At 42.8% G+C, this 14,468-nt stretch overlaps 1 protein-coding gene across 2 annotated transcripts in view; it reads right to left on the bottom strand.

Annotated features, from left to right (window-relative positions):
- The window catches only part of LOC126284404 (2-oxoglutarate dehydrogenase complex component E1-like), a 175,082-nt gene that overhangs the window by 145,698 nt on the left and 14,916 nt on the right, over window positions 1–14,468 (bottom strand). For both annotated transcript variants that reach the window (XM_049983309.1, XM_049983310.1), the window contains exon 3: window positions 1,004–1,219. In XM_049983309.1, the coding sequence (XP_049839266.1) occupies window positions 1,004–1,219 (216 nt within the window). The remainder of the gene's footprint in view (window positions 1–1,003; window positions 1,220–14,468) is intronic.

Consider the following 14,468-nt stretch of genomic DNA (forward strand, 5'->3'; position numbering starts at 1 on the left):
AATAAAGAGTAAACAATGGCACCATTATTGTTCCTACTTTTTAGTGTTTATTAATTTTTCTCTGTTATTCAAGTTGTAATTCTTTATTTTTCATTCAAAGGCTGTGACTCAGTTATTTATATTGGTAGCTGCTTAAAAAAGTCTTCAATTAGTGAGATCTCCACCACTAAATAAACAAAATCTGAATTTCAGCAGTTAGATTGCTATGCTGCTTTCATTACTTTCACGTATAGTGGCAGTCAGTCATGAGCATGCACAAATGAGAACTTTGACAGTGCTGTGGAGGAACAAGCCCCACCTCTCTATCACAGGTACAGCAGTCCTAGACCTGTTTTTTGTGCTTCTGCAGATGCAGGACTTGGACATAATGAAAGCTATTGCCAAACCTTCTTCATAATGAAAGCTATTGCCAAACCTTCTTGAGATTGTGGGAGCCAAATTCTAACCATAAATTGGACCCAGAGTAGCTTCTTCACTCTTTTCAAAATAGGAAGATCAGCAAAGTGTGACACAAAGCAAAGTGGAGGGCACAAAAGTATTTTGTAATGACTACCGTAATTGTTTGCTAAAGTTGGCAGGGCCATAAACAAAGTATTACTGGTCCAACCTCTACCAATGTCTTCCTTAATAGCAGCCCAAATTACACCCCTCCCCCTACCCTCCAACTTAAAACTGATACTTTAAAAGTGTCTGCACTGTATTAGTGTCTGTTTTGACTAAGACTCCCAGAAAGTATTCTATTTGTTATTTACACTATTTGTGTTTTTATTGTTAAGTAGTCTGCATCACAACAGTACTATACACACATTTATAAACATGGTTTCTTATTACACTATCCAACTGGCCAGCTGCCAGTTAGAGGGGAAGTCTTAACACTACAGCAATGATTACTTTGGATAAGTGAATTTCTTCTTTCCCAGCACAATGATCACAAGAACTAACTAATAAAAGAATACATGTGCAATTCTTCCAAAGCAGCTGTTGCTGAAGCCTAGTGGCATACCTGGTATGAACGGATGATTGCCTGCACAGCCAAGTGGTCATCAATTGTCTTTTCATTGAGTTGTCCATCAAGAGCGGGTACTGATGATCCTAAATAAGGAGCGAGGCTCATTATAGGAACCTGGTTCTTGGCTAGAGGTGCTAGTGAGGGTGGAGGATGGTATGCTTCACCTGGTGCAGCACCTGCTGAGGTGCTTCGGAAAAATGTATCCCATGACTGGAAATATTAAACATATCACATCACAGTTAACAGATATATGAAGATTTTTAACAATTATTTATAGCCAAAAGTATTAATTAAATCTGAGAAATAAATATGTGTAAAATACCTGGATAAAGAAAAACATTATTTTATAAGCTGCTAATACATGCAAGTGCAATGGTGATTTACTTCAGTAGTATAATGTTCAAAACTTGTGACACAAAAATTTTCAAAGCCAGAATTTCACTTGCAAGCAAAATACCTTTAGTGACATTCACTTTCTAATCACCAAGCTGTAATCCAATAAAATAATACTATCCTCAATCTGGAGTTTGGTTGGAACATCAGAGTGTTTTACTAGGCAAGGTCGAACTAAAATTACTATGCCTTTCCCTTACTCCAACATTTGGACTGACTTACCAAGTGAAATGTGACAGACCAGAAAACACTATAGGAAAATGATTGATGCCGGGACCAATGTGGATCCCACTACACAGGTTGTGGTTATAATTAATGTTTTGTAACTTAATTTCAACATTAGCATACTTAACTTCACTAGAATATATGTTTACAACTGTCATTGAACAGGCTTTCTGACAAACATCAAATTATCATTGCTCTTAAGTGAATATACTTTCAAAGAATATTCCAGATTGATTTCACATCAGTTCCTCAAACCACACAAACTGTTTATCCTGGAACAATGACTGCTTAATGTCAATTACCAAAACAAGAATCTGAAAATAGCAATATTAAAGATCATATTGTAACTAAAACAGAAATTCTAACTTTTGTGAGTCTGATGGTTCAAATATTTACTAAATTATGTATTAAAAATATGTATCTGCATTAATGTTATTTACATGCAACATAGAAACACTTTTCAATAACCAAACTGTGCATCAAAATTCTTACAGAATTCTAATTGTTGCCAGAAAATACATTTACTGCCATGTCAATAATGTCACATGAAATTATCACTATCACCTAACACATGTAGCTGTACATGTAAGCCCACATGGCTAAATTGGCTCAGTATCTATCAGTCTGTCTCGTTAGGGAACTGTTGTACAAGTCTGTCAAAAGTGAGCAATAAGTAAAACAGGGGGAAGGCAACCTCTCACCAACAGCAGACTGATGCCTGGAGCATAGAAAACATTACAAAAAACAGCATTCACACTAGCTTCTGAGCACTAGCTCTTTTTCTAGCAGTAGTGCACACATTTACATAAACATTCACAGAAACCCAAACACACATTCCAGTGGCCACAGCAAGATTTATTAGACAGACTAGTCTTGCTGCCCATAGGAGGGTGACTTTGTGTGTGTGTGTGTGTGTGCGTGTGTGTGTGTGTGTGTCTGTGTGTGTGTGTGTGTCGGGGGTTCCTCTTTCTCCATAAGGTTGGTGTTGTATTACTGTCTGTGTCTATAGTAAATCTCATATTCAACTATCAGAAAATTTTCTTAAATGTTTAAATAAAATGTTTCTGAGGTGGGAGGTGGATACTAGCCTGGTATTTACCTAGTGGATGTAGAAAACCATCAAAAATCCACATACAGGTTGGTCAGCTCACCAGCCCTTGTTGTTAACCCATGAGGTGGATTGATACAGAATTGGCTTTATTTCCTGTATCCTGTGAGCAGCTCCTTAACACATGTGGCTATCCAAGTGGGTTGAACATCCTACTTGCATTATTACAAAATTTATAGCGCAGTTTCTCAGTTCTATACTATGTGAAAATCGTCACTTTTCTTCCCTGCACTATATTTTGTGTATGTTTTACAGTTTTGTAGTTCATCGCTGGTAATGCAGAAACTTAGGAATTTACAAGTATTTTGAACAACTCAGGAAGTCTCAATGTTCATAGAAAACAATACAAAAAATGGATGCCCAACGTTTTCTAAAACACTTCCTCAAATTCCTACCATTTAATTCCACAATACATACTGTAGTACCCCCAGAATTTTATGAAAGTCAGGAGACTGTTAAAAAACAAATGGAGAGACTCGAAATAGTGACTGTTTATTAGATGTTGAACTGCTGTTGAGAGTACGTGGACTGGACGTGGATAGTCAACCACAATAAAAGCTTATGTATTAATTGTGTTCAAAAATGTGTAATTAACTGATTCTGGGTGCCCGGTAATGTGTGGGCTTATGTCATAAAGTTTTGTTGTTTTTTTTTGTAGAAAGTGGAAATAAATATGTTCCGGTGCATTGAATGATATTCCAAGAGTAGCATATTTTTTAAATAAGGAGAGAGAGAGAGCGAGAGAGTGAAAATTTCCCCTTCCTAGCAGTGAAATCTTTGGAGAAGCATCTGGTGCTAGCAGAAGACATTGGCGCTGCAAGAAAGCAGAACCAGCATTCTTCAACAAGTAAGTCCATGAAATACTTAAGCTGTATAGAGAGCTTAACATTACACCGGGCCACCACAAGAACGTGGCGACTGTGACAGGACCTGAGACAGAAGAGGAAATATTAAAGAAGAAGCTTGTAAAAAAAAAAGTTGGGAGCTGCCATAGGAAAGCCTGGAGACACTTGTGTTTCAGACGTTTCGAACATGCGTTATTTTAAAGCAGGGCATAAGGATGAGCATGGGATACTGCACCCATTTATTGTTTGTGCAGGCGAAACTGGAAGGGAGATAATTCGTCGGCGTTGGCAAGTGTTCAGCTCGACCTGCCAAGAATAAGCAAATATGGCCCGGAAGATCTGTGGCGGGATGCAAAGCGTAATGTAGCATTTTATTATTAGAAAACAAATGGAGAGACTCGAAATAGTGACTGTTTATTAGATGTGGAACTGCTGTTGAGAGTATGTGGACTGGACATGGATAGTCAGCCACAATAAAAGCTTATGTATTAATTGTGTTCAAAAATGTGTAATTAACTGATTCTCGATGCCCGGTAATGTGTGGGCTTATGTCATAAAGTTTAGTTGTTTTTTTGTACAAAGTGGAAATAAATATGTTCCAGTGCATTGAATGATATTCCAAGAGTAGTGTATCTTTAAATAAGAACAGAGAGAGCGAGAGAGTGAAAATTTCCCCTTCCTAGCAGCGAAATCTTTGGAGAAATGTCTGGTGCTAGCAGAAGACATCGGCACTGCAAGAAAGCAGAACAAGCATTCTTCAACAAGTAATTCCACGAAATGCTTAAGCTGTATAGAGAGAGCTTAACATTACACCAGGCCACCGCAATACACGAAGGACACCAAATTTTTACCATATGTGTGCAGTGTCTGCACCAACACTCCAACCAGACAACAACCACAGAACACCTGCATCTCTCAGGTGGCCAACCTGAAGTACAGTTCATTTCTTTCACAGACATCTCAAAATCAGTTTAACAATAACAGTTCTGGGTAGTAAACCAGCACAACCACAACAACAACAATGGTTTTTTATTGCCGAGAACTCAGGACGCCACCATCCCAGGAGTTTACTCTTGCCGTCGGGTGGTGTTCCAACTGACAACAGGAGGCACAGCCAGCTTGTGACTATGGACCTCAGTAAGTCACAGGCCTGAAAATAATCCACACTGTACACTTTCACCTTGATGCTACTCAGGCCAGTGCATGGAACTTGAGAAGCCGGTACCATCGGGAGGTATGCTGGGCAATAGTGCCGACTGCTCCACAATTTCTCATTTGGAGTAAGTCCTGACCAGACCCACAATGCCGATCCTTGATGGATCTTTACATCAAGGCAAACTCAGCTTATAGGCTTAGGCTTCCTGCTATGCCTTACTGCTTAGCCTTAAGCCTTCATCATGCATCTTCCAACAAACTTACTTGATAGTGTTCTCTCTCCCCATAACTCATATCAGAGCTATACAGTAATCAGCAATGTTATCCCTTCTTTTAATGGCATGCAGAAAGAACAAGTTATTATTTCCATCCCATTTGACTTTTGTTAAGGCTTCTTTCCCAAGGGAGGCACTCCTTCGAGAATTAGCAAAGGGGACTCTTTTTTTTTTTTTTTTTTTTTTTTTTTTTTTTTTTTTTTTTAGCGCAAAACTGCTATGGTCATTAGCACCCAGTCTGTGACGTAGGGAAAGGTAAAAAACGAAAATGGAAACCAGCAGCAAAGGGAACGAAACTCAAAAAATTGGAGAAACTAAAAGGAGAAGGAAAGCTGAGTGCGTGTTGTCTGATAAAATGGACGATATTTCAGGCGACAGCTGTAGACGGGCGCGTAATGGAGTAAAATAGGGGCACTCAAGTAAAAGGTGTCTTACCGACCACAGCTGAGAGCAGTGGGGACAGAGTGGGGGAGGATTGCCGCTTAAAAGATGTCAATGGCTAAAAAGACAGTGCCCTATCCGGAGTCTAGTTAAAATTACCTCCTCCCGACGACCCATTCAGGAGAAAGAAGTCCAAGCACATGGAAGAGTTTTCACGTCCTGCAATTTATTATGGGGAAGTGTCTACCAATGTCCATGCCATAAAAGAACAACACGATGACACAAAACACTCTGTAGATCGGCGAAGGGAATCGTGCGAATAGCTGGGTGAAGAAGAGAGACCGCAGCCTTGACCGCTATATCGGCCGCCTCATTTCCACAGATACCAACGTGTCCTGGGAGCCAGAGGAACGCCACCGAGATGCCCCCCAAATGGAGCGAGCACAGACAGTCCTGAATCCGGTGGACCAGAGGGTGGACAGGGTAGAGAGCTTGGAGACTGAGGAAAGAGCTGAGAGAATCTGGACAGATAACATACTGTATCCGCTGATGGCGATGGATGTATTGGAGAGCCTGGAGAACAGCACAGTATAAACCGAACACTGGTCAAGAAGCCGAAATCGATTTGGGGTGTCGCCAACAATATAGGCACTCCCTACACTAGATGATGTTTTTGAGCCATCAGTGTAAATAAATGTGGCTTCCTTCATTTGTGCACATAGAGCAGAAAATGTGCAACGATAAACAAGTGAAGGGGTACCATCCTTGAAAAACTGACAAAGATCATGGAGCAGGCAGGTCCGGGGATGGAGCCAAGGCGGTGCTGTACCCCAAGTTGTCAAGAAAGTTTTAGGAAAGCGGAAGGAAAGAGAATGGAGAAGTTGACGGAAGAGGACTCCCGGTGGTAGTAGGGAGGAAGGCCGGTGTGCATACCCTAAATCCAAGGAGACATCGAAAAAAATGTCATGGGCTGCATTAGCAGGCATGGAAGACAAATGGCTAGCATAATGACTTAGAAGGAAAGCTCGCTGATTGGACAGCGGAGGTTCAGCAGTCTCAGCATAAAGGCTTTCCACAGGGCTGGTGTAAAAAGCTCCAGACACTAAATGTAATCCACGGTGGTGGATAGAGTCAAGACGCTGAAGAATAGATGGCCAAGCAGAGGAGTAAACTATGCTTCCATCGTCCAATTTCGAGCGCACTAAGGCGCCATAGAGGCAGAGAAGGACCACTCAGTCTGCTCCCCAGGAGGTACCATTCAGGACACAGAGGGTGTTGAGGGATCGCAGACAGCGAGCCGAAAGATAGGAAATGTGGGGGGACCAGCACAGTTTTCTGTCAAACTTAAGACCCAAGAATTTAGTGACATCTGAAAACAGAAGGTTGACAGGTCCTAGATGTAAGGAAGGTGGAAGAAACTCCATACAACACCAAAAATTAACACAAACGGTCTTACTGGGAGAAAAGCGGAAGCCGGTTTCGATGCTCCAAGAGTGAAGGCGATCGAGACAGCCTTAAAGAAGTTGTTGAAGAAGGCTGGTCTGTTGAGAGCTGTAGTAGATCGCAAAATCGTCCACAAAGAGGGATCTTGAGACATCAGGAAGAAGGATAATGACCATCGAATCCAACTTCTAACTTCCAAGGAGGGAGTGAAGGTGTTAAATGAGCTAGTAACAAAGTCCCAGCTTGGCGTTCTTGCTATTGCGGATGACGCAATGGCACCGCGCATGGAACTGCTTATAGCGAATACAGTTGGCCAAAGTAGGATGGTGTCTGAAAACACGAAGGGCACGTCGCCGCTCACGTATTGCGTCACGGCATGCCTCATTCCACCAAGGAACTAGGGGGCGCCAGGGCAATTCGGAGGTGCGAGATATTGAATGTTCCACAGCTGTAAGAATAATGTCTGTAATATGAGTGACCTCATTGTCGATGCTAGGAAAGTGACGGTCATTGAATGTCGCTAGAGACGAAAAAAGTGTCCAATCGGCTTGGGCAAACTTCCAGCGTCTCGGGCACATATATGGCAGTTGTGGCTGCAATCGAAGGACACATGGAAAGTGGTAACTCGAGTGTGTATCAGCAAGGGTGAACCATTCGAAGTGCCGGGCTAGCGGAACAGTACCAACCGAAAGGTCCAAATGAGAGAAATTTGTCGTAGAGGCAGACAATAAAGGAAGGGTCCCCAGTGTTGAGGCAAACAAGATCCGCTTGGTGGAAGACATCTAGCAATAGTGAGCCACGCAGACAAGGATGTGGAGATCCCCAAAGCGGGTGGTGGCCATTGACGTCCCCCACCAGCAAATAGGGGGGTGGGGGGTGGGGGGGGGGGTGGAAGCTGACCAAGAAGATCAAGGAGATCAGCTCGTGCCATTGATGTGGACGATGGAATGTATAGAGTACAAAGAGAGAAGGTGTATCCAGAAAGGGAAAGATGAACAGCGACTGCTTGGAAGGAAGTGTTTAAGGGGATTGGATGATAATGGAGAGTATTATGGAGAAGAATCATGAGTCCTCCATGTGCTGGAGTGCCTTCAACAGAGGGGAGATCAAATCGGACTCACTGAAAATGGGGGAAGACAAAGCGGTCGTGGGGATGCAGCTTTGTTTCCTGAAGACAGAAGATGACCAGCGAGTAGGATCATAGGAGGATCATCAATTCATCCTGATTGGCTCGAATGTCGCGGATATTCCAATGGATGGACATAGGGTGGACAGAAAATGGAAGAATGTGACCAAGGTTGCCGACAACTCAATGACTGCTCAGAGCTTGCGACCGACAGCGTAGAACGACACTCATCCGAAGGCAGAAGATCCTGATCCATAGGTTTTTCAGGAGCAGCTCCTGCCACCAGCGATTGGCCAGTTAATCGGCCACCAGCAGTGTGCCTCGGCAACACAGAAGACGGCTGAGGGCGGTTACCGCCAGGTGGTGCTGTAGATGAGACACGCCGTGGCGGAGAAGGAGAGGAAGTGGGTTTCTTATTAGCCTTCTTGGAAACATGATGTTTAGGTGAAGGAAGAACCGATGGTTGTGAAGTTGGGGTACGTAAAAAATCTTCACGAGTATGCTCTTTTTGGAAGTCCGGGTGTCTGACTTTTGAGATCGAGATTTAGCAGAACCAGATGAAGGGTGAGCCATAGAGTGAGCAGGCAAAAGTGGGGAGGTTGAACATGCGATCTTTGCGCTGGCCGATCTGACGACCGTGTCACTGAAGTTGAGATCACAAGTCTGCATGGCCGCCTCCTTTGTTGGCCAAGGAGAGGCAAAGACAGTGCTGTATTTTCCTGTCTGAGGCACAGTGGGCTTTCGACTTGCGAATAATTTTCGAGCAACAAAGGTCAACATCTTTTCCTTCACTCTGATTTCCTGAATGAGCTTTTCGTCTTTAAAAATGGGGCAATCTCGAGAGGAAGCAGCGTGGTCACCCGTACAGTTGATGCAACGAGGGGATGGAGGTGGACAAGCACCCTCATGGGCATCCTTGCTACACGCAACACATTTGGCCGGGTTGGAACAGGACTGGCTGGTATGATTGAACCGCTGACACCGATAGCTTAGGGTTTGGGATGTAGGGGCGAACGGAAATTATCTCATAGCCTGCTTTTATTTTCAATGGGAGTTGAACTCTGTCAAATGTCAAGAAGACAGTATGGGTTGGAACGATGTTCGTGTCAACCCTTCTCATGACTCTATGAACAGCCGTTGCACCCTGGTCAGACAGGTAGTGTTGAATTTCCTCGTCGGACAATCCATCGAGGGAGCAAGTATAAACGACTCTATGGGAGGAATTTAAAGTGTGGTGCACTTCCACCCGGACAGGGAAGGTGTGGAGCAGTGAAGTACACAGCAATTTTTGTGCCTGGAGGGCACTGTCTGTTTCTAACAACAAGTGCCACTCCGTAATCTGGAACCAGACTTTACAGGACCTGCAACTGCATTGACACCTTTCTGAATAATGAAAGGGTTGACCGTGGAGAAGTCGTGACCTTCGTCAGACCAAGAAACAACAAGGAACTGTGGCAATGATGGAAGAACTGTCTGTGGCTGAGACTCAGTGAACTTACGCTTGTGAGCAGACATAGTGGAAGATGAGGAAACCATTGCGGAAGAATCCCCCATGATTACCGGCGTCTCGGATGGCGCACTCCTCCGTTGTGGGGGCCCTCTCTGAGGGCACTCCCGCCTTAGTTGATTGTTCACACCCCAGGTCACACCTCCCAAGAAATGGACGGAGGGACCAATCGGCACTGTTGGAACGTATCAGCTTGGGTAATCACCCCTCCCTGGGCTGGCCCTTACCAGGGGGTACGTATGTGTCCTACCTGTCTACCTGGGGTGGGGAATTACGCATTACCCCGGCACCGTCTATGCATGAAAATGTGTGGGTCGGCCTTCAGATATGCAAAGGGAGGAAAAAAGAGAAAGGGAAAAACAAAGAAATGGAAAGGAAAGAAGAGAGGTCTCAAACGCCACAGCGGAGAAAAGGGTAAAGAGAAGAGTTAAGGAAAAGAGAAGGACAAAGGAAGGATGAAGACTTGCAAGCAGAGAAAGCAAGGAATGTGTTACATTTTTGAGCATCCGTCTCCGGACGTAGTCACAAAACATACTCCCAGAGGGAGAGAAAGGGAAGAAAGAGCCAGAGGTGAGGGGAGGGGGGGGGGGGCAAAGATAGGGGATAGGGAAGGATGCAGAAAAGGAAGGTATGCAGCCCGGAGGAGAGGAGGGCCACATTAGCTCGGGGTCCCGTGCTCACTACGCATGTATCCCAAAAGTGTTGTGGACCCCCTGGGGGGCAAAGGGGATTTAACTCTTCCATTTTCTGACATCAGTGATGCCATTCCATATTTTTCAGTGTCTCGTTTCCATGTTGTTCTGTCCATTGTCATTTTTGGCACTGATGGTAACAGAATTCTTTGCACCATTTCTACATCCACATACATACTCTGCCAGCTACCATATGGTGTGTTGCAGAGGGAACCTTCTACCACTGCTTGTCATTTCCTGTCCTGCTCCATTCACAAATAGAGCAAGGGAAAAATGACTGTCTCTATGCCTCTGTACAAGCCTTAATTTCTTTTACATTATCTTCGTGGTCCTTGCGGAAAATGTATGCTGGCAGCAGTAGAATCGTTCTGCAGCTAGCTTCAAATGCCAATTGTCTAAATTTTCTCAATAGTGTTCTGCAAAACAGATGGTGCCTTCCCTACAGGGATTTCCATGTCAGTTCAGAAAGCAGCTCTGTAACTCTTGCATGATGACTGACTCAGATGGTAACAAATCTAGCAGCCCGCGGCCAAACAGTTTTGATATCTTCTTTTAATCCAACCTGTTGGGAACCCTAAACACTCCAGCAGAACTCAAGAATGGGTTGCACTAGTGTTTTATATGTGGTCATGCAGATAAACCACTTTTTTAGAAGTCTCCCAATAAAATGAAGTTGACTATTTGCATTCGTTACAATCCTTACATGCTTGTACCATTTCATATCACTTTGTTATGTTACGCCTAGATATTTAATCAAACTGACTGTCAAGTAGCACATTACTAATGCTGTATTTGAACATCACACGATTGTTTTTCTTACTCACCTGCATTAACTGACATGTTCCTACATAGCTACCTGCCTTTCATTACAACAACTAGATATTTTGCATCCTCCTACAGTCACTCAATGACAACACCTCCCCATACACCACAGCGTCATTATCAAACAGCCATAGTTTGCTGCTCACCCTGTCCATCAGGTCATTTATGAATACAGAGAGTAATAGCAGTCCTATCACAATTCCATGGGGCGCTCCTGATGTGACCCTTGTCTCTGATGAACACGCATCGTCAAGAACAACATGCTGGGTTCTATTACTTGTGAAGGCTTTGAGCCAATCACATATCTGGGAACTTATTCCATATATATTTATTTATTTATTTCCTGTTCCAGTGATCCATGTTGTGACAGTATCACAGGATATGGAACGTGTCAGAAATCTGTGGTAGCACATAAAAACAAAACGAATTCACATTACAGTGAACATTAACTTAGGTTCTACTACAGAAAATCAATTTTCAGAGATAAATAAATATTACAAAATAATAAGTGTTACAGAAAATAAATATTGCAAAATATGTGTTTACAATAAACAATAGTCAAGATTACAAATGTAGATTTGGGCACGTATTTGCATTTAACAATACAAGAAATGCTAAACATTGTAGTTCAGGAACTCTTCTATCATATAAAATGATCCTTGTAATAGGAACTGCCTTAAAGTTTTTTTCAACAAGAGCTCATCTTCTACCAAACAATTCTTGAAGGCATACTCATACCTTCATTCAGAGTCTGCAGTGGGGCACAGTATCAAACACTTTTTGGAAATCTAGAACATGGAATCTGCCTCTTGCCCTTAATCCATAGTTTGCAAGACACCATGTGAGAAAAGCACAAGTGTGTTTTGCATGAGTGATGCTTTCTAAAACCACACTGATTTGTGGACAATCTTTTCTCTCACACAGTATATTCAAACTGCGAATATGTTCAAGAATTCTGCAACAAACAGATTTTAAGGATATTTGTCTGTAATTTTGCAGGTCCAGGCTTTTACCGTTTTTATATACAGGAGTCATCTGCACCCTATTCCAGTGGCTTTAGGCTCTGTCCTGGTTGAGAGATTTGAGATAAATACATACTAAGGGGCAATGCCCTGCAGAGTGCTCTTTGTAAAGCTGAATTGGGATAGCATACAGATCTGGCAATTTATATGCTTTCAACGCATTCAGCTGTTTCTCTAAACCAGGAATGCTTATTACTATATCCTCCATACAGGAATGTGATGGTCACTTGACAGTACGTTTGTACGATCCTCCTGTGTGATTGGTTTCTTAAATGAGAAATTTAAAACTTCAGCTTTTCTTTTGCTATCTCCTGTTTCCACACTACATTGGTTGACAAGGGACTGGACAGAAGCTTTTGACCCACTTAGCAGTTCTACATAGGACCAGAATATTCTTGGGTTCTTGGCAAGATCTTTTGCTAAGGTATTACAGTGGTAGTTGATATATATGCTCCACACATTATCCTTTTCACAGACTAATGAAACCCTGCAAACTTTTGCCTGTCGTCATTTGCGCATCCTCTTTTGAACCAAGAAGGGAAGAGTCTTAACTCCCTCAGAATTTTCCAAATTTTGTTATTAAACCACATTGCATCTTTTCTGTTCTTAATCCACTTACTCCATATTTCTCCAGAGCACAATTTACAATCTGCGTAAACTTTGCCCATAATTACTGTATTCACTATATTGGAACCCATTTATGTCCCATCATTATCTAAGTGAGATCCCAACAACTCTATCTGTTCTTTCTAACAAAAATACCCTTAACACTCTTGGTTCATTTATTACCTTCATTAATCACTGTCACTATGATGACATCATAATCACTAATACTTGCCTCTATACTGACACCATCAATAAAGTCAGGTCTGTCTGTAGCTACAAGGTCTAAAATATTTTCATTGTGTGTAGGCTATCTAAATAGCTGCTGAAGATAGTTCACAAGACTGCCTGCCTGTGCCCCCTGCAATGAATCCACAGACATCTCTGTCTATACTTGTTAGGTTAAAGTTGCCTCCAGTCAATATTATATGATCAGAGTGTAGACCTTCTTGGAATGGCACAAACTATGGCAGCAGTGCATAAAACATTGAACAGTTAACTTGATTTCACCCAGATATGTTACAAGTCTCCAGATAACTTCACAGCCACACTCAAATTCAACCTCAAAACACAGAATATTTTTGTCGACTGCAATGAACACAATCCCTTTGATTGTGTCTAATCTCACTTTTCAATATATGTTCCATGACTCACTAAATATTTCTTAACCCTCTTAACTGAAGGGGTGATGATCACAGCATTCCAGTCTCATCTGCCATCTGGCTACCTGATACTGTTTCCTGTTGCATCTGCAAACTGCACCCATGGCAGACCCTCTTCTTGAAGGTAGCACACTGCCACAGACTTCATTTCCCATGGGACTGCTGTATCGGACCCTCTGCAGCTGGCCTCCAGGGTTGATTGTCTCTGGGGCTCCGAGAGTCAACAGCAGCCTGCAGAGCCCCAATGGCCCGCAGTGGCTAGCACTCAGTGAACTACTTCAATCTGCCACCTTTCTCAACCCCCACTAAGTATGTGAAGGAGATAAAATTTTTTACCATACATGTGTGCCTACACTGACTGCATAACAACAGCAGCACACCACCTCTCGCATGTGACAGCGACGTGGCACAGCGGTTAACATACTGGACTCGCACCCCAGAAGGACAATGGTTCAAACCCGTGTCCGGCCACCATGATTTAGGTTTTCCACAATTTCCCTAAATCGCTTTAGGCAAATGCCAGGATGGTTCCTTTGAAAGGGCACAGGTGACTTTCTTTCCCATCCTTCCCTAATCTGATGGGACCGATGACCTCGCTGTTTGGTCCCCTTCACTAAATCAATCAACCAACCAACCAACCTCCCAGATGACCTAGCTGCAGGCGTAGTACATTTCCGGCACAGACATGTGCAAGCCAGCACAACAATGAGAACAATGACAACAACAAACACAATGTGGCTTGATGTTGTTGTTGTGGTCTTCAGTCCTGAGACTGGTTTGATGCAGCTCTCCATGCTACTCTATACTGTGCAAGCTTCTTCATCTCGCAGTACTTACTGCAACCTACATCCTTCTGAATCTGCTTTGTGTATTCATCTCTTTGTCTCCCTTGTAATGGTACTTGAATTACACAACCATTACGGCACCTCACCTGAACCTCTCGATACCAGCAATATTCTACTGTGTTTCTGTAGAAGTAGTTAACATATTGATGAGACAACATTCAGATTTGATTTCATTTGTGATACATCAATGTGTTTATATTGCAATGATATTATTCTTATGTGTATTCTTTCTTTTGTCACTATGATCTTTGATGTACTTTTAACTATGAGTTTTGGGTGCATAAGCAATTGTTAGTTAGTTGTTAAGTTGTTAGAGAGTCGAACATGGAAAAAGTCAGGTGTTGGAGGTCATGTC

The sequence above is a fragment of the Schistocerca gregaria genome, chromosome 8, assembly GCF_023897955.1.
Source record: "Schistocerca gregaria isolate iqSchGreg1 chromosome 8, iqSchGreg1.2, whole genome shotgun sequence".
NCBI lineage: Eukaryota > Metazoa > Arthropoda > Insecta > Orthoptera > Acrididae > Schistocerca > Schistocerca gregaria.